This window comes from Mobula birostris, chromosome 2 (assembly GCF_030028105.1).
Source record: "Mobula birostris isolate sMobBir1 chromosome 2, sMobBir1.hap1, whole genome shotgun sequence".
NCBI lineage: Eukaryota > Metazoa > Chordata > Chondrichthyes > Myliobatiformes > Myliobatidae > Mobula > Mobula birostris.
The window spans coordinates 224004362-224026030 of NC_092371.1; the positions used below are offsets into that span (position 1 = coordinate 224004362).

Below are 21669 nucleotides of genomic sequence, written 5' to 3' on the forward strand. Positions count from 1 at the left end.
GTACAAAAACCTTTTCATTTCCCTCTATGCTACTTCAATGAAGGCATTAAAATAATTACAGTCACTTCTCTGCATAGAATTTTGAAATGAGCTTCAAATAGTTACGAAGATTGCCTGTAGCAATTGATACATTTTTAAACATTGTTCTGTGAACGGGCTATTCTCTTGCCATTTCCCCTTCTCATTGGATAATACAGGATTATGTTCTCCATCCTCAGAGTCCACTCTACATCAGCTGTATGCAATTGACAGTTTAAATAATCTCCCTGGGGAAAATAACCAGGTCATCATTGAGATTGCAGCAATGTGGAGATTTGGAAATCAACAATGCAAAGCAATTAATTCCTACACCACCACTTTGAAAGAATGTTAAACTTAAATAGATAGATAGATATACTTTATTGATCTCGAGGGAAATTGGGTTTTGTTACAGCGGCACCAACCAATATAGCAATACAAAAACCACAAACAATCAAACAACAAAATGCAAACTATGCCAGATGGAAAATAAGTCCAGGACCAGTCTATTGGCTCAGGGTGTCTGACCCTCCACGGGAGGAGCTGCATAATTTGCATAATATAGAACATCAGATAGGTACACAGAACTGAGCTTCTGAAGAAACAAAATTGTCCATTCATAAATTGTCCATTTTGTAGACAGAATTTGTGATATTCCAAGTAATAAGAGATATATTTGCAAAAACTAAAATCTCAAATGTGCACTGAAATTATGTTCACTTCTGCTCAAGATCTTCAGAACTGACATTTTTATTTCTCTGTAATTTAAGCAGCCTCCTACCTGGAGGCTCTGGTGCATCTAAATGGGTCCATATCTGACATCACCGAAGAGCACTTAATCACACATGGTATCATCCACCTACGTCCCACTCACCCCAGGTATGGAACCCCCAGCCTAGGGGTTGACTGCTGGTAGGATGATTGAACTAAGAATCACGGGTGCAGGAGGAGTTATGTGATGGGGGAGGGGTGGGTCAGGTCTGTGATGGAGAAAACTGGAATGTGGTGTGGGACTGAATTATGCCTCAGTTTGTTTGGCGTAGTGAGTGACATCATGGGGTTATAGGAGGAGGGTTCAGAAGAAAACAAGTCAAAGGACTTGTTGGGATCCTAATCCAGCCTACTATTATGAAGATCAATTTGTGCCAAGTGGTCAATAACAATCATGCCCAGGACAACACAAAACATGCTTCAGTGCAAAGCTCCAAATGAAATATTGCAAAACAATTAATTCATCCTGTGCATGATGATGCAAAAATCACTCGTCAAATTTCCAGATATGCAAAGCAATGTAATAATGATCATTTTTGTTTCAATTTGGTAAGCAAAAATTGATTTTCAATTGCACATTCATGACTGAAAAATATTACGCACTGGTTTTCCAGATGCCAGTCTTTTAATGCAGCATTAATATAAATTGTTTACTATCTTGCATTATTAACCACAGGTTCATCATACATATTTAACTGAGTCAATGAAGTATGAGCAGTAGTTAATAAAAAATACTTCAGATTTAAAATAGCATTTAGTTGAGTGTTCTTCTTTCATTACAGCTAACCTGTCGCATTAAAATATAAAATATTTTAGGGAGGAAAACAAACAAAAATGACATTAAAATGAAGGAAGCATTGCAGTATAAAGCTAATTTTGTCATTCTAATACACAAAAGCAATCCATCTACCATTATTGAGGTAATAAAATGATGAAAGTAGCTGTAAGCTTTATGCCTTGCCAAATTAGATAAAAACAAAATTACTCTTGAGTTAATAAGGATTGTCAAGTTGACATATAATACGTGTTGATCACAAAAGGGTTTAGAATAAGGAGAAAACAGTTTTTAGCTTAATGTTATGGATCTCACGTCTAAACATTAAGCATCAGGCACAAGGCTACCAACAGTTCTGGCCTACTAGTTTTGTTGTGACTGTCAACGAAAGCCACCAGAGAGACAGACAGCTTTTTTGGCCCACAGAAGCTGACAGTATTCGCAGTCACTCTGGTGAGAAGCATCCTGACCCAACACTACATAATGTTTTTATATACTAAAGGTAACAGCAGGACAGTTTCTAAAGTTACAATGCATTCATAATGCTTCCTTTGAATTACATATCATTTTCAAACACCTACATCTTCACGCCAAAATGCCAAAGTGAATGTTGATCACCGCTGTCTCTGTGTTGCATTCATGCATATGCAGACATCTCAGGTCAGTTGGGTGTTTCCTGCTTTGCAATTGACTCGTCTGCAGTTCCAGGAAGAGCATTGTTCTGGGATGCATTTCAAATTCAATCTACAATCCACATTTGGATCTGGTTGCTGTTGAAATTAATACTTGCCTATTCTATAACTCTAGAATATGCCACAACAGCTTCATTACAAAGTAATAAAATCTTGTACCATTTGACTCAATTTAAAATATACACATAATCGTCATCTAAGTAAAACAGAAACTTAATAGCATTAGCCCCAAAAGTAAACTGAGTAGAAACAAACGCTTAGATGTGAACTGGTTACTATGTGCCACCTAATCCATCTGCACACTTGAAGCATGATCAGTCCTAGCCAATGCTGAAGTCTGGTTTTATACAGTCACCTCATGATGTTATTTATGTTCAATCCTAACAGCAGCCCTGCCTAAGTAAACTTTATCTCTTAAACTTGTAGTTGATCACATTTTCAAGAAGCAACTGTCTCCACAAATCCCTTCTAGCTACCAAGGCTATTCAAAGGAATCATAACTATCTGCATGCAAGTGAAATTGAAAAAAGTTGGGGAGTCTCCAAATCCAGTTATTAAGAAATCCAGCCAAATCCAGAATTTCTGAAGATTCGATATGGACAACGGATTTTCTCCAGTGGGTGGAACTTGTCTTTCTGTAACCCAACAAACCTTGACTGAACTTGAGAACTTGCAGACCCCAATATCTCACAGAGTTTTGATGGATAGTCCCCTTTCAACAGTTAACCTCCAATATTTGTGAGGTTGGCCAGATAAAAGGGAACAACCATCAGAATTTGAATAGATGTAGAGAAGATGCTTTCAATAGTTTAGGGGGTCCATGGACCCCTTGCTTAATGGCATTGGTCCATGGCATAAAAATGTCAGGAACTGCTGCAGTAGTAGGACCTATTCTAGTCTGAGAGGACACAACCTCTGAACAGAAGGATGTCCCTTTAGAACTGAGATGAGGAGAAATCTCTTCAGCCCGAGGGTGGTGAATCTGTAGAATTCATTGCCACAGACCACCATGGAGGCCGAGTCTTTGGGTATACTGAAAGTTGAAGTTGATAGGTTCTTGATTAGTAAGGGTGTCAAAGGTTGCAGGGAGAAGCCAGGAGACTGGGATTGAGAGGCAAAGTAAATCAGCCATGATCAAATGGTGGATGAGACATGATAGGCAAAATGGCCTAATTCTGCTCCTGTGTCTTATTGTCTTAATATAGGAAAGACCTCTCAGCAGAGGGCAAAATTCACCCAAGATTTCATGGAGAAACTCTCTTGCCTGAACATCATTAATGGACAGTGCACAAGACACTTGCATTCTGTTTAGAGTATTCTAAAACATGCCATATGCTCCAGTCACAATTCCAACCAGTGCGACAAGTGCTTTTCCACGGTTTTTCATGTCTATTAATTTTAATGAGCATGCTCCTTCTTGCCTGGAGCTGGAATTAATCATCAGGGTTTCCTGTCCATCTTTGCATTTGGTAGGATCTGGTCACTCTCCGTAACAAGAAAGCGAGGAACAGTACATTTGCTATTCAGATAACTGCAGGCAAAGTGAGTACATATTTTTGCAAAGACTGCATTGAATGAAGACACATTCCATTGTGGGTCCCATATGCTAAATGAGAGATATGGATAGTGATAACTGAAAGTTTTCTACTCCCTCAGTGCCCAGCTGGTCTCTACTATATCATGGGTTTGATAATGGTTGGTCAAATGACAGACAGTACAACTTCTGCTGTGGGTTTAAGATCATACAGTCCTGTCTGACCTCCAGTTAACTACTCTTTTTCTGTGGTTGTTCTGAGAGAGTAAAGAATATGGCTTTGTGGCATGTGACATTTTGATATGCTGGGAGCACAGTGATCAAGTTACCACTCTAGTAACCCAGCTGTCTGGACGAACATTCAGAGGTACAACTTCAAATGCAAAATGTGATCTGTGGAATATAAATTCAGTAAATAATCTGGAATTCAAAAACAATTACGAATAAACCTCAACTATTGATGATGAAATTAGCAGATTGTCTTAAGATCCAACTCACTCACTACAGTCCTTCTGAGACAGAAATCTGTCAATCATCGCCCATCTGACATGTAGGAGACAGAAGACATATAGCAATACGGCTGATACTCAACCTCACTCTAAAATGGTCTAGGAAAACTTGGGGTTGTATCATAACTGCCTTGCTAAAATTTTAAAAAAGCTTTAATATAAAAATGACCACTGACTAGTGATCTAAGCCCTGATTTTGAATGCAACAAAGACTAATTGCCCAAATTTGCAGAGCTTTTCCACAGAAAGGGCAAGACATAATACAAACGTTTGTATAAATATACAGACTCGTTGCTTCTGGACAACATGCCAGACTCCTCCGCCACAATCACCATCTCAAAAATATCAAACTAAATTCTCAGAAATATAACTATACTGTTTAATACATTTATTAATTCTTTGGTGTCACTACAGTAAACCTGCGTTGCATCACATCTATGATCAAAATATCTGTTTGATGGTCTCTGTTACTTCCTTATTTCCAAAAAGAATTATCCCTGGAAAGGTGTGTAAAAGATCTCAACAAACTTTTGCGAATCTTTCTTCTTTTTGAAGCAATCCATAGAAAAAAATACTCTCATATTCTATTTTCCTTTCCATTCATTTTTTTCCCTCTTAGTGTTATTTTCCAAAACTGGACACGTGTCTTTCTATTCCCTCATCAATAAATAAAGTGAAGAGTTATGGAGTCAGCACTGATCCTTGCGAGACACCATTAAGCACATCCTACCAATGAATTCCTGCTCATTATCCCTACTCCCGGTCTCCTGTCTCACAGTCCATTTCCTAAATAATTTGCAGGCTCTTCAATACCTGACCCACAAGAAGGCAAGATATGATTTACATTTGCAGGCTGACTCTCTGCAATAAAACATTTCAAAGAGTTCAGTCACTCTATTGCCATTTCAATTTATAAATGTATTAAGGAACCAAAAGGAAACCAAGGCAGATAGTCCTTTGGCAATCCCTGGTACAATTTTACATTTCTGGGCACTGGGTGAAAACAGAAGTGAGCTGACTGGTAGCACTTCTCAGGCATGAAGAGTGGTATATGACAGCTCTGCAGCATTGAGGATCATTGTAGATCAGAGGAGGAAAATGAGAGCAGAGTAAGTTGCAACATGAATTAAAAACATTTCAGAATCTCTCATACCCAAATGGAATTGACTTTGCACTTCACAGAAATATATTTAGAAAATCTCTCAGAAGTGTCCAAATCCTTATTCTTTGAGGGACTACAGTTAAGTACCACAAGGAATTTGTACATTTCCGAAATAACAACATGATCAACAACTGGCTTCAAAAGCTGGCAAGCGTTCTCGGGAGCCATTTTTAAAGGAGTTTTTATGAGGGTTAACAAAATTGAAGTTTTTCAGCACTCTGTCAAAAATTAGGAATAGTCAGCATGGCTTTCTTGATTAGGAATAGTCAGCATGGCTTTGTGAAAGGCAGGTCATGCCTTACGAGCCTGATTGAATTTTTTGAGGATGTGACTAAACACATTGATGATGGTAGAGCGGTAGATGAGGTGTATATGGATTTGAGCAAGGCATTTGACAAGGTACCCCATGCAAGGCTTATTGAGAAAGTAAAGAGGCATGAGATCCAAGGGGACATTGCTTTGTGGATCCAGAACTGGCTTGCCCCAGAAAGCAAAGAGTGGCTGTAGACAGGTCATATTCTGCATGGAGGTCAGTCACCAGTGGTGTGCCTCAGAGATCTGTTCTGGGACCCTTACTCTTCGTGATTTTTATAAATGACCTGGATGAGGAAGTGTAGGGATGGGTTAGTAAGTTTGCTGATGACACAAAGGTTGGAGGTGTTGGGGATAGTGTGAAGGGCTGTCAGAGGTTACAGCTGGACATTGACAGGAATCAAAACTGGGCTGAGAAGTGCCAGAGGAAGTTCAACCCAGATAAGTGTGAGGTGGTTCATTTTGGTAGGTCAAATATGATGGTAGGATATAGCATTAATGGTAAGACTCTTGGCAGTGTGGAGGATCAGAGGGATCTCAGGGTCCAAGTCCATAGGACTCTCAACGCTGCTATGTAGGTTGACTCTGTGGTTAAGAAAGCATACAGTGCATTGGCCTTCATCAATCATGGGATTGAGTTTAGGAGCCGAGAGGTAATATTGTAGCTATATAGGACTCTGGACATACCCCACTTGGAATACTCTGCTCACTTCTGGTAGCCTCACTGTATGAAGGATGTGGAAGCCATAGAAAGGGTGCAGAGGAGACTTACAAGGATGTTGCCTGGATTGGGGAGCATGCCTTATGAGAATAGGTTGAGTGAAGACAGCCTTTTTTCCTTGGAGCAACGAAGGATGAGAGGCAACCTAATAGAGGTGTATAAGATGATGAGAGGCACTGATCGTGAGGATAGTCAGAGGCTTTTTCCCAGGGCTGAAATGGCTAGCATGACAGGACATAAGTTTAAGGTGCTTGGAAGTAGGTACAGAGGAGATATCAGGGTTAAGTTTTTTTACACAGAGAGTGGCGAATGCGTGGAATGGGCTGCCGGCGACAGTGGTGGAGGTGGATACAATAGGGTCTTTTAAGAGACTCCTGGATAGGTATACGGAGCTCAGGAAAATAGAGGGCTATGGGTAACCCTAGGTAATTTCTCAGGTAAGGACGTGTTTGTGGGCCAAAGGGCCTGTATTGTGCCGCGGATTTTCTATGTTTCTATCTTTCATCCAAAATATGGATATCATGAAAATACAAAATATTCAAGCTTCAGTGCTGTAAACCAATTAAGGCATTTTTTTTAAACAAATTAACTTTATCTGTTGTACAATGCAAGTACCTTCTAGAACACATTCTGGCTCACTGTACAGAAGAGAAATTAAGCAGTTTCATGCACCATTTTCCACTGATCATAAGGTACTTTTAATTGGGTATGTAGCTATCTACAAGCCATTCTACAATTTACAGTAACAACAAATCCTTGAGAGAGTCTAAATGTTAGAAACTTTCTCCACGTACTAAATGACACCAATCTGCTGTTGATGATCCTTACATACATATTGTGTAACTGAAGATATACTGTAGCTAATTTATTGCTGAGGCTTTCAGAAGTAATTATTTGATAAAAGTACAGACCGCATGATTAGAAACTAGAATCAAAATAATTCAAACATGAGAAAATCGTGTTCCTGGAAATTCAGGAAACACACAAGTTGCTGGTGAACGCAGCAGGCCAGGCAGCATCTATATGAAGAGGTACAGTCAATGCTTCAGGCTGAGACCCTTTGTCAGGACTTACTGAAAGTAGAGATAGCAAGAGATTTGAAAGTGGGAGGGGGAGGGGAGATCCGAAATGATAGGAGAAGACAGGAGGGGGAGGGATGGAGCCAAGAGCTGGACAGTTGATTGGCAAAAGGGATACAAGGCTGGAGAAGGGAGAGGATCATGGGACGGGAGGCCTAGGGAGAAAGAAGGGGGGAGGGGAGCACCAGAGGAAGATGGAGAGCAGGTAAGGAATGATTGTGAGAGGGACAGAGAGAGAAGAAAAAAAGGGGGAATAAAAATAAATAAGGGATGGGGTAAGAAGGGGAGGAGGGTCATTAACGGAAGTTAGAGAAATCAATGTTCATGCCATCGGGTTGGAGACTAACCAGACTGAATATAAGGTGTTGTTCCTCCAACCTGAGTGTGGCTTCATCTTGACAGTACAGGAAGCCGTGGATAGACATATCAGAATGGGAATGGGGCGTGGAATTATAATGGGTGGCCACTGGGAGATCCTGCTCTCTCTGGTGGACAGAGCGTAGGTGTTCAGCGAAATGGTCTCCCAGTCTGCATCGGTTCTCACCGATATATAGAAGGCCGCAGTATGTCACCCCAGCCGACTCACAGGTGAAGTGTCGCCTCACCTGGAAGGACTGTCTGGGGCCCTGAATGGTGGTGAGGGAGGAAGTGCAAGGGCAGGTGTAGCACTTGTTCCGCTAGGGTTGAAAATAATTCAACCTTTTTGATTATCTAGTAATTTCTTCTGCTTTCACCTTCAAGCATTTGGTAACAATTATAGTTGCTTAATGATTGTAATGTTTAACTAATTTAGCTAAGCTGCAGATAAAGCAACATACCATACATGCAAAAAGAAAGAATGAATTAACAAATATTGCAGGAAATATAAAAATGATAAACTTAACAATACATTTAAGCAAACATTTCTCTGATAAAATAAACACAGATGTGTTTTAAAATGTGTGATTTGAATTAAATTTTGGTTATGATCTTGTATTGAATTGGTAATGCTGTATTTCTGATGAAGGGCTTTTGACCTGAACCATGAACTGTTTTCTCTTTCCACAGATGTGACTTGATTGTCTATGTTCTGGCTTTGTTTCAGATTCCTGCAGTTTTATTTGCTCTCGAGTAATATTGCATGCTTGTTGCAGTACTCCAGTTTTGAAAATTATAGAATTATTATTGAATATATTATCTATTTAATCATGAAAAATAACACAATTTTCATCTTGAATTTCATGTGTCACATCTAAATATATTTTCTGTGGACAAACACTCATATCTGGTGAATGACCTACTCAAGTTACTTTTCATTAGTGTAATAGCTTCTGTATTGCAATTTTCCTCCATTGAGTGTGAGACTTAGAATTACTCATTGAGAAGCTGCAGAATGTGTTGTACTGTTGATTAAAACTTTATAATGGTTCAGTTGTGATTTAATCTTCATTTTTTTCTTTATATTACACACATTATTTTCGATGTTTGTAAATTGTTACATAATTAAGTCGACGTAACCATGTGATCTATTTTCAATACATTATGTTTTTCCATAATTAGATTCATTCTGATTTCCCAACATGACTTTATTCTAATAAATCATCTACTCACTCTCCCAACTAACCTTGTATTTTACTTGTGATTTAACAAACTTAAAGGTCTGGCTCCAAGACTCATCTAATTATTCAGAAGTTTATCAAACTTAATCAGCCAAAACCATTCGACTGAATGTTCAATCGATTCATGTGCATTATAAATATAATTCCATGGCTTGTCAATAAACAAGAAAAATTTCTACAACAATGATAATTATGTCAAATCAAGATCGGAAAATGGAGTTTAAAACGTAAACACAAGGAAATTTGCAGATGCTGGAATTTCAAGCAACACACATAAAGGTTGCTGGTGAATGCAGCAGGCCAGGCAGCATCATCTCCAGGAAGAGGTACAGTTGACGTTTCGGGCCAAGACCCTTTGTCAAGACTAACTGAAAGAAGAGCTAGTAAGAGATTTGAAAGTGGGGGGGAGGGGGAGATCTGAAATGATAGAAGACAGGACGGGGAGGGATGGAGCCAAGAGCTGGAAAGTTGATTGGCAAAAAGGATATGAGAGGATCATGGGACGGGAGGTCTAGGGAGAAAGAAAGGGGAGGGGGAGCCCAGACGATGGGCGAGGAGTATAGTGAGAGGGACAGAGGGAGAAAAAGGAGAGGAAGAAAAAGAATACACAGGTATATATATAATAAATAAATATTGTGGAACAATCCATGTTCCAAACCTATACTGGTATCTGTCCCCCACTTTTCCTTCGCTACATCGACGACTGCATTGGTGCTGCTTCCTGCACGCATGCTGAGCTCGTTGACTTCATTAACTTTGCCTCCAACTTTCACCCTGCCCTCAAGTTTACCTGGTCCATTTCTGACACCTCCCTCCCCTTTCTGGATCTTTCTGTCTCTGTCTCTGGAGACAGCTTATCTACTGATGTCTACTATAAGTCTACGGACTCTCACAGCTATCTGGACTATTCCTCTTCTCACCCTGTCTCTTGCAAAAATGCCATCCTCTTCTCGCAATTCCTCCCTCCCTGCCGCATCTGCTCTCAGGATGAGGCTTTTCATTCCAGTACGAAGGAAATGTCCTCCTTTTTTAAAGAAAGGGGTTTCCCTTCCTCCACCATCAACTCTGCTCTCAAACGCATCTCTCCCATTTCACGTACATCTGCTCTCACCCCATCCTTCCGCCACCCCACTAGGAATAGGGTTCCCCTTGTCCTCACCTACCACCCCACCAGCCTCCGGGTCCAAAATATAATTCTCCGTAACTTCCACCACCTCCAACGGGATCCCATCACTAAGCACATCTTTCCCTCCCCCACTGTCTCTGCTTTCCGCAGGGATTGCTCCCTACACGACTCCCTTGTCCATTCGTCCCCCGCATCCCTCCCCACTGATGTCCCTCCTGGCACTTACCCTTGTAAGCAGAACAAGTGCTACACATGCTCTTACACTTCCTCCCTTACCACCATTCAGGGCCCCAAACAGTCCTTCCAGGTGAGGCGACACTTCACCTGTGAGTTGGCTGGGGTGATATACTGCATCCGGTGCTCCCGATGTGGCCTTCTATATATTGGCGAGACCCGACGCAGACTGGGAGACCGCTTTGCTGAACACCTACGCTCTGTCCGCCAGAGAAAGCAGGATCTCCCAGCGGCCACACATTTTAATTCCACGTCCCATTCCCATTCTGATATGTCTACCCACAGCCTCCTCTACTGTAAAGATGAAGCCACACTCAGGTTGGAGGAACAACACCTTATATTCCGTCTGGGTAGCCTCCAATCTGATGGCATGAACACTGACTTCTCAAACTTCCGCTAATGCCGCACCTCCCCCTCGTACCCCATCCGTTATTTATTTATATACACACATCCTTTCTCTCTCTCTCCTTTTCCTCCCTCTGTCCCTCTGACTATACCCCTTGCCCATCTTCTGGGTTTTTCCCCCCTCCCCCTTTTCCTTCTCCCTAGGCCTCCTGTCCCATGATCCTCTCGTATCCCTTTTGCCAATCACCTGTCCAGCTCTTGGCTCCATCCCTCCCCCTCCTGTCTTCTCCTATCATTTCGGATCTCCCCCTCCCCCTCCCACTTTCAAATCTCTTACTAGCTCTTCTTTCAGTTAGTCCCGACGAAGGGTCTCGGCCCGAAACGTCAACTGTACCTCTGAAAATGGAGTTGGAGTTTCAGAGACACTTTCTTTTTTCATACATACCAAACATTCCCCAGTAACGTCATCACAGGAGGCAGAATGGCCGTGGCAAAAACATGGTACACAGACTCCTCCATAGAGGGTGCCATTGATTCGTCTGTATCCAGGCGCACAGGACTATAAAAAGGAAAATATCTTGTTAATTGACCCATGCAAAAAGCATGTCAGGGGAAATTTTTTTTTATGCAGAGTGGTGCGTGCTTGGAATGGGCTACCAGCAACAGTGGTGGAGGCGGATACAATAGGGTTTTTTAAGAGACTTTTGGATAGGTACATGGAGCTTAGCAAAATAGACTATGGGTAAGTCTAGTAATTTCTAAGGTAGGGACATGTTCGGCTCAACTTTGTGGGCCAAAGGGCCTGTATTGTGCTGTAGGTTTTCTATGTTCCTAAATATAAAACAAAGTCAGAAAGAAAAGAGGTAAACAAGTAAATATATACAGGGATCTGTAATAATAATTAGAAACTGATGGAATTACTCTCCCCGCTTGATAGAAGTAGAATATCAACATCAGAGAGATTGTTTGGCAGATAATTAAACTTAATCGTGCCATTAACTGAATAGACAATGAGAGAAATCACTTTATTAAGAATAACTGTCACCAATAATAGCCCAATTTCTGTAGGAGTGAGCTAACTTGAATAGCAGTTCCTGATTTTTGTACTTAAGTGAACATGTGGAGTCACTTGAATTTGCTTTCCAATTTACTCAGTGACAATCCTGAGCACTGATACTCTCATTAGTGGTGCTGCAAATTTCAGGCAAACATTTTAACAGTGCTTCCTATTACAATCAAATAGAATTAAACTGGTGTTTAGCAAGTAATGGGCAGAATTCTAAACCAATGCATTAACTCATCCAGGTTGAGAAATCAAAGGTTAAAAGAGGTTCATTATCAAAGCATGTATCCCTATACAACTCTGAAATTTGTATTCTCCAGGTAGCCACAAAACAAAGAATATTTAAGTCATTCAGAGAGACACATGAAACCCACCCTCCCAATACAATAAAGAACAGCACCCCAATCATCAACCCCTTCCAAAACCAGAAAACAAAGAGAGAAACAGTAAACTCCCCCACTCCACACGGCATCCTCCAAATTCCCCTTCCCTACACAAAACGAAACAGTAACATTGACCCCCAAAAAAGACATACCCTCCCCGCACAAAAAAACGAGCAGAACACAACAGAGAAACAACACCACTTCCCCCAAACACCCTCCCCTTGTACAACAAAATAGAAAAGGAATGAGCAATAAAATACACAGAATATAAAAGCCGTAAGTCTGAAAAAAAAGTCCACAGTCCATGAACACAATAGTTCAATCCATAAACGCAGAATCATGATACCATCCTATGATTTCACCAACATTCATCAAAAGAGAGGGACACCACATGAGGCAGAGAGGCCTACCCACCTGCCACAGTGATAAGCCATTCACAGATTCCTTCTCCAGTAGCGATCAAAAGGCAGAGGGCTCTGAAACTCTCGTTCACCTTTTGCATTCATCCCAATGACTCAATCTCCCTTGACGCTTTAATCAGAGATTAATGGATGCTTCAAATGGTGAAATGGAGTCAAACATCAGGTCGCACCCTGTCTCAAAGTTTCTTCATATCGAGGCCATCCAAGTACACACTCACTTCTTGGAATCTTCTCAGAGACAGCAAAGCTCTGGATCACTCAAACAATCCCCAAACTGTAAATCACAGGCTCTAACGGTGCCAGAAACACATTTAATGTGAAAAACAGATGAAAAAGTAGTAAAAAGGATATTTTCGTGAGCTCTCTGGAAGATGTTCACTCGGTGGCAGCGGCCACTCGGGTGAATGATATCTGTTATCTGTCAAGCAGGGTGCCATGCACAATTCTGATTTGATGGAGACAGACGTGAGAGCAGGGAGGAACATCTGGAGAAACTTCTGAAATGCCTGCTTCGCTGCTGCTGCTACTGTGTGATCCGGAATCTCCGAAGCAGAAGGCCCCAAGTCCTCAGCTTTGCTTGTTGCTCAGCAGCCAGGGCGATGTTGAAGTGCTCGGCAGAGGATGGAGGCTGTATCGGAGGGGCTGGTCGGAGGCTCGAAGTTTTTGAACGGGCTCCGAGTCAGCTGTGGTTGGGTGCTTCCAATGCATTGGCAGTTGTCAGTGTCTGGAGGTTTATGGCAGGGAGAGTTTCTCCCTTTTGCCGCCTGCTATCAGGACTATCGGGAGTCGATCGGAACTTTGAGACTTTTTTTTTTTACAGTGCCCATGGTCTGCTCTTTATCAAATTATGGTATTGCTTTGCACTGCTGTAATGATATGTTATAATTATGTGGTTTTGTCAGTGTTAGTCTTTGGTTTGACCTGTTTTATTTTGTGATATTACTCTGGAGGAACATTGTATCATTTCTTAATGCATGCATTTCTAAGTGACAATAAATGAGGACTGAGTGTCCTCATAATCTAATCTAATCTAATGTTCACTGAGGGAGTGTTGTACGCTAGCACCATCTTGACGGAAATTACTTTTAAAAATAACATTTATTACAAAATACAGATCAAAAAAACCTACCTACAATGACCCCTAACAGAAAGATCTCAAGGTGATCTTAAATAGTACGTCAAATGTCCTTAACACTGTACAGGATGCAAACTACGATGCCTGGTTAGTAGTTTTACGAGATGAATTCATGGAGATAACTCACATACATGATTAAAAAATCATAAATCTAATTACTTTAAATTCGATTAAGTTTTACAGTTCTCTCCAGCAGTTCTGCTAAGACAGTGTATGATGATTGCAAATAGATTATACACAGTTTTTTAAACTCTAAATTTTAATTTGAATTATAAATTTTAAGTTATATGTACTAACATAGTTAATTGCTTGTAGTGTAATAAGATGATTTGCCAGTCAGCAATTTTTACAAAAAAGCAGTTCGCATTGACAGGACAGGATATGCCAAAAAAAAGTTGAAGCAAAAAGCGTGACAATACCAACACAAAAGATGAATAATGTAAGTCTCTGTATGAAGCTGGAGACAACTGTAAATTTTTAATTGTTTTTTCAGCCAGTGATCAACTACGTCGGCACAATGTCACGTCATCATTTGTTTGAACCTTAATGACTGACATTAGGATAAATACAAAATGCATGCAGGTCATTAATCATTATGGACTTGAAATGATATTCTTTATCAGACCTAATGCATTTACTAAAATGCAAATTTTAACAAAGGAAGGACTGCCAATAAACAAACTCATACAACCATAGCATAAATCTGTTTTCCTGGGCTGCAGCTCCTGAGTACATCTCTTCTGGACTTACTTGTCTGAGGAGGTCAAATAAACCTGCTTGGTTAAAACTAAAAAACAAACACAACAATTCTGATATTGGCTGCAGGAAAGGGGATAGAAGGTTATTTCCTTTTGCTTGAAGTAAAGACCACAATATCTTAGTCATTTTGAAGCAACTCACAGATCTTTATGTTTTGAATACTTCAGCAATAACATCGTCATGTTCTTCCAGCTGATTGAGAAGGGACACGTTCAGACCGAAGGTTTAAGTTGTGTCTATTTTAACACAAGGAGTGTTATGGCCATTACAGAGACTTGGATGGCTCAGGGACAGGAATGGTTACTTCAAGTGCCAGGTTTTAGATGTTTCAGAAAGGACAAGGAGGGAGGCAAAAGAGGTGGGGGCATGGCACTATTGATCAGAGATAGTGTCACGGCTGCAGAAGAGGTTGACGTCATAGAGGTTGTCTATGGAGTCTCTGTGGGTGGAGGTTAGGAACAGGAAGGGGTCAATAACTTTACTGGGTGTTTTTTATATAGGCGGCACAGTAGTAACAGGGATATCTAGAAGCAGATACGGAAACAGATCCTAGAAAGGTGTAATAACAACACAGTTGTCGTGATGGGAGATTTTAATTTCCTAAATATTGATTGGCATCTCCCTAGAGCAAGAGATTTAGATGGGGTGGAATTTGTTAGGTGTGTTCAGGAAGGTTTCTTGACACAATATGTAGATAAGCCTACAAGAGGAGAGGCTGTACTTGATTTGGTATTGGGAAATGAACCTGGTCAGTGGGAGAGCATTTTGGAGATAGTGATCATAATTCTATCTCCTTTACAATAGCATTGGAGAGAGATAGGAACAGACAAGTTAGAAAAGCATTTAATTGGAGTAAGGGGAATTATGAGGCTATCAGGCAGGAAAGTGGAGGCTTAAATTGGAAACAGATGTTCTCAGGGAAAAGTATGGAAGAAATGTGGCAAATATTCAGGGGATATTTGTATGGAGTTCTGCATAGGTACGTTCCAATGAGACAGGAAAGTTATGGTAGAGTACAGGAACTGTGGTGTACAAAGGCTGTAATAAATCTAGGCAAGAAGAAAAGAAAAGCTTACAAAGGGCTCAGAGAGCCAGGTAATGTTAGAGATCTAGAAGATTATAAAGCTAATAGGAAGGAGCTTAAGAAGGAAATTAGGAGAGTCAGAAAGGGCCATGAGAAAGCCTTGGCGGGCAGGATTAAGGAAAACCCCCAAGGCATTCTACAAGTATGTGAAGAGCAAGAGGAGGATAAGATGTGAAAGAATAGGGCCTATCAAGTGTGACAGTGGGAAAGTATGTATGAAACCGGAGGAAATAGCAGAGGTACTTAATGAATACTTTATTTCAGTATTCACTATGGAAAAGGATCTTGGTGACAGTAGTGATGATTTGTAGCAGACTGAAAAGCTTGAGCCTGTAGATATTAAGAAAGAGGATGTGCTGGAGCTTTTGGAAAGCATCAAGTTGGACAAGTTGCCAGGACCGGATGAGATGTACCCCAGGCTGCTGTGGGGGGGGGCGAGGAAAGAGATTGCTGAGCTTCTGGCGATGATCTTTGCATCATCAAGGGGGACGGCAGAGGTTCCAGAGGATTGGAGGGTTGCGAATGTTGTTCCTTTATTCAAGACAGGGAGTAGAGATAGCCCAGGAAATTATAGACTAGTGAGTCTTACCTCAGTGGTTGGTAAATTGTTGGAGAAGATCCTGAGATTAGATTAGATTATGAGGACACTCAGTCCTCGTTTATTGTCATTTAGAAATGCATGCATTAAGAAATGATGCAATGTTCCTCCAGAGTGATATCACAAAAAAAAGGACAAACCAAAGACTAACACTGACAAGACCACATAATTATAACGTATAGTTACAGCAGTGCAAAGCAATACCATAATTTGATAAAGAGCAGACCATGGGCACGGTAAAAAAAAAAAAGTCTCAAAGTTCTGATCGACTCCCGATAGTCCCGATAGCAGGCGGGAAAAGGGAGAAACTCTCCCTGCCATAAACATCCAGGCACCGATAACTGCCGATGCATTGGAAGCACCCAACCACAGCCGACTCTGAGTCCGTCCGAAAACTTCAAGCCTCCGACCAGCCCTCCAACACTGAGCACCAAGCACCATCTCTGCCTAGCGCTTCGACCCCATCCTGGCTGCCAAGCAACAAGCAAAGCCGAGGACTCAGGGCCTTCTCCTCTGGAGATTCTGGATCACACAGTAGCAGCGGCAGCAAAGAAGGCATTTCAGAAGTTTCTCCAGATGTTCCTCCGTGCTCTCACGTCTGTCTCCATCAAATCAGGATTGTGCACGGCATCCTACTTGACAAATAACAGACATCACCACCGGAGTGGCCGCTCGCGCTTGCCATCTTCTCCTCCAGGACTTATGAACATTTGGAGAGGTATAATATGATTAGGAGTAGTCAGCATGGGCAAGTCATGCCTTACAAGCCTGATTAAATTTTTTGAAGATGTAACTAAAAGCATTGATGAAGGAAGAGCAGTAGATGTAGTGTATATCGATTTGATAAGGTACCCCATGCAAGGTTTATTGAGAAAGTAAAGAGGCATAGGATCCAAGGGGACATTACTTTGTGGATCCAGAACTGGCTTGCCCACAGAGTGGTTGCAGACAGGTCATATTCTGCATGGAGGTCGGTCACCAGTGGAGTGCCTCAGGGATCTGTTCTGGGACCCTTACTCTTCGTGATTTTTATAAATGACCTGGATGAGGAAGTGGAGGGATGGGTTAGTAAGTTTGCTGATGACACAAAGGTTGGAGGTGTTGCGGATAGTGTGGAGGGCTGTCAGAGGTTACAGCGAGACAGTGACAGGATGCAAAACTGGGTTGAGAAGTGGCAGATGGAGTTCAACCCAGATAAGTGTGAGGTGGTTCATTTTGGTAGGTCAAATATGATGGCAGAATATAGTATTAATGGTAAGACTCTTGGCAGTGTGTAGGATCAGAGGGATCTTGGGGTCCAAGTCCACAGGACGCTCAAAGCAGCTGCGCAGGTTGACTCTGTGGTTAAGAAGGCGTACGGTGTATTGGCCTTCATCAATCGTGGAATTGAATTTAGGAGCTGAGAGGTAATGTTGCAGTTATATAGGACCTTGGTCAGACCACACTTGGAGTACTGTGCTCAGTTCTGGTTGCCTCACTACAGGAAGGATGTGGGAGCCATAGAAAGGGTGCAGAGGAGATTTACAAGGATGTTGCCTGGATTGGGGAACATGCCTTACGAGAATAGGTTGAGTGAACTCGGCCTTTTCTTCCTGGAGCAATGGAGGATGAGAGGTGACCTGACAGAGGTGTAGAAGATGATGAGGGGCATTGATCGTGTGGATAGTCAGAGGCTTTTTCCCAGGGCTGAAATGGTTGCCACAAGAGGACACAGGTTTAGGGTGCTGGGGAGTAGGTACAGAAGAGATGCCAGGGGTAAGTTCTTTACTCAGAGAGTGGTGAGTACATGGAATGGGCTGTCAGCAACGGTGGTGGAGACAGATACGATAGGGTCTTTCAAGAGACTTTTGGATAGGTACATGGAGCTTAGTAAAATAGAGGGCTATAGGTAAGTAAGCCTGGTAATTTCTAAGGTAGGGACATGTTCAGCACAACTTTCTGGTCCGAAGGGCCTGTATTGTGCTGTAGGTTTTCCATGTTTCTATGTTTCTTGATTTAGTTCAATATTTTCAAAATACAGGTAAACTGACCTATTCTAACTATACAATTATTGTTATGGATGAATCTGATCAGTGATTAATGAGACACAAAATATGCAACAAAGATCTCTTGCATCAAGAAGAACACCTCCAGCTTCACCTTTTTCCCCTTTTAGGTAATTCCTCCGGATTGAGGATGACTTTCTTCGATTCTATTTCTGCGGATTCTCAGGTGGCTAATGATGCCAATGTATGGCCAGCAGATGTTACCACAGTTGAAGCACAAGGTGACTGATGGGATGGACAGGTGGGTATCTGAGAGACTCATGGACATCATTACTGATGAAATTCCCCAGCAGTCTGGGCAGGATACGTGCAGATATGTGGGTTGTTAGTCCCAGCCTCTGAAAGACTAATCCATATCCTGAATGACACTTTTCTGACTTACTGATGACAGTCAATTCGGGAAACGTCGTCCATTCTGTGCTGAACTGCTGATATTTCCTTGCAGAACTGAGCCAACATACATTATTCTAACAGGAGTATAAAATTATCTTTGTGATCTTTACAGTAATATAATCTCTAAAGTGTAGACCTGTATTTCTCAGGTTAGTTCAGAGCTCATTTGTAGAATATCTGGCATACTTAACGAGGACTTGGTGCAAAGATCAGAAATCTCAAGGGGGTTCTCTTCAATTCAATTCAATTCAACAGATGCAAAATCCTTCAGCTTTATTACCTTCTGAACTTCTAAGCATCAAAGTTCAAAGTAAATGTATTATCAAGGTATGTATACCATAAAGAACCTCGAGATTCATCTTCCAGCAGGCAGCCACAAAACTAAGAGATACAACAGCTTCCATGAAAAACCACACACCACAATGACCAACAAACATCCCATGTGCAAAAGAGGATAAATCATGCAAACAATTTTAAAAAGTAAACAAATAATATATAGAAGATGGGCTGCAAAGCCCCGAAAGTGAAGGCTTCAGTGCTGAGACACTGAACCTAGTCCAGGAGCCTGATGGCTTCACGGCAACAACTACACCCAAACTTGGCCGCGCAGGACCCAAGATTTCTTCACTGGTAGTAATGAGAAGAGAGGGGGACGGGCCAAACACAAGCAGACAGCTCTCAACAGTGGTTCATTTTCCACCCTCGGGCCTTGGTGCTTTAATTGGTGCAGAGTAATGGGGCTGCACACAAGCTCACTTTCCACTTTTGGGACCTTTAATCTGGCTTGAAGTCCGCCCCAGCACCATCCGTCCTTCGTCTCCGAGATGCTGTACCTGCATTTCTGAGAGTCAAGTTCCCTGAATCCTTCAGGAGGCTGTAAGATCACTAGTTCGTATAGACAGCATACGTCATTTTACCACAACAGTGACATCTGACCCTGTACCAGCATCTCAATTCAGTTTGCCAGATACAGATCTCAATGTTTCTAAGATGATAAAGACAATTTTCTCTATTATATCAGTAATGAATGATGAACGGTTGAAATTGGCAAGCAGCATTATCCAGATTCTGGAACTGATACTTACTTCACAAGAAGTGCCACGGTACTCTGGGGGACATCGGCAAATCTCAACACCTGAGGCTCTGTTTGGGCCTAATGAATTTTGATTAGCTGTCTGCAGCACAACAGAGCTCAACCTGTTCAGGCACAAAGTAAAAAGAGTACAAAAAGATATCTATATCACAATATTTAATTACATTTAAATTCATTTGAATCATCAGAGAAGTGCAACTTTAATAACATTTCTGTTCAGAGGATTCATAGGAAATAAATGAGAATGAAATAGGCCCCAACAAATTCTTCTTGGGCTTCCAGCTGGTTACAGGAAGCAATCATAACCAACATTTTGATGACAAAATCTGCCATCTTCTTCAGAGATGATACCTGGGCATGTCTAGCCCGGTGGTATTTATAGCCCTGTAGTCTGACCCTCCTGATTGGTTAGTGCTCATCCAATCAGGTTTCTGCTCCCTTTACAATCAAATTCCAGTTCTTACTTAGAGTGACACCTTCGTCTTTGGTAAACTTCTTCTGGAATATGGGAGGAAACCACAGCACCCAGAGGAAATCCACATGATCAGAGGGTTGAGATAAAACTATAGGAAAAGAATATTAACAAAGATGAAGGTTCAGATCTAGGTAAAAACTGGAATTTGATTGTAAGCAAAGTGGGAGAGTGGAAACATGATTGAATGAGGAGTAACCAATCAAGAGGGACAGACTATGGGGGTATAAATACCACTGGACTAGACATGCTCAGGCATCATCCCTGATGAAGATGGCAGAGTTTGCCATTGAAATACCAGTTATAATCGATACCTGTACCCAGCTGGAAGTCCGAGAGGAGTTATTTCATCATATACGACGGGAAAGCACTAGGTTGTTTTTCAAACAACAACTCTGTTCACCTTTGCAAAAAGAACACCTTTGCTTAATTCCAAATCTCAGCAATCCAAAGCAGGCAGCATAGCAGTTAGCACAACGCTTAATGGTGCCAGTGCTCGGGGTTCAATTCCTGCCACTGTCGGTAAGGAGTTTGTGCCTTGTCCTTGTGATCATGTGGATTTCCTCTGGGTGCTCTGGTTTCCTCCCACATTCCAAAAGTGCGCAGGTTAGGGTTAGTAAGTCGTGGGCATGCTACTGTTGGTGCCAGAAACATGGCGGCACATGAGGCTTGCCACCCAGCACATATTCTGACTCTGTTGATCCATGATGCAAGTGATGCATTTCACTGTATGTTTCGACTTCTCAAAGTACATGTGACCAATAAATAAAGCTAATCTAATCAGCTTTTTTATACAGTCTGTAAATTCCTGTCCTGTCGCGATGATTCAGACAATGCATCAAGACCTTTTTGGCCCAATTATCAGTTTACAAATTTTCATACTTACCTATATTTGCAGGCTGTGATCATCAAATTCAGTTTAATTCTCAGATAACAAAACCAGCCAATCACATTGTGACAGGGGATCTGATTGAAACATATAAGATTATTAAGGGATTGGACACGCTGGAGGCAGGAAGCATGTTCCCGCTGATGGGTGAGTCCAGGACCAGAGGCCACAGTTTAAGAATAAGGGGTAGACCATTTAGAACAGAGTTGAGGAAAAACTTTTTCACCCAGAGAGTGGTAGATATATGGAATGCTCTGCCCCAGAAGGCTGTGGAGGCCAAGTCTCTGGATGCTTTCAAGAAAGAGATGGATAGAGCTCTTAAAGATAGCAGAATCAAAGGTTATGGGGATAAGGCAATACTGATTGAGGGTGATCAGCCATGATCACAGTGAATGGCGGTGCTGGCTCGAAGAGCCGAATGGCCTACTCCTGCACCTATTGTCTATTGTCTATCGTC

The 21669-nt window shown here is 41.5% G+C and overlaps 1 protein-coding gene across 3 annotated transcripts in view; it reads right to left on the reverse strand.

Moving 5' to 3' along the window:
* lama2 (laminin, alpha 2) overlaps positions 1-21669 on the reverse strand; it is a 399772-nt gene that overhangs the window by 191605 nt on the left and 186498 nt on the right. For all 3 annotated transcript variants that reach the window (XM_072251541.1, XM_072251540.1, XM_072251542.1), the window contains 2 exons: positions 19844-19955; positions 11322-11435 (listed from right to left, as the gene is read on the reverse strand). In XM_072251541.1, coding sequence (XP_072107642.1) covers positions 11322-11435; positions 19844-19955 — 226 coding nt within the window. The remainder of the gene's footprint in view (positions 1-11321; positions 11436-19843; positions 19956-21669) is intronic.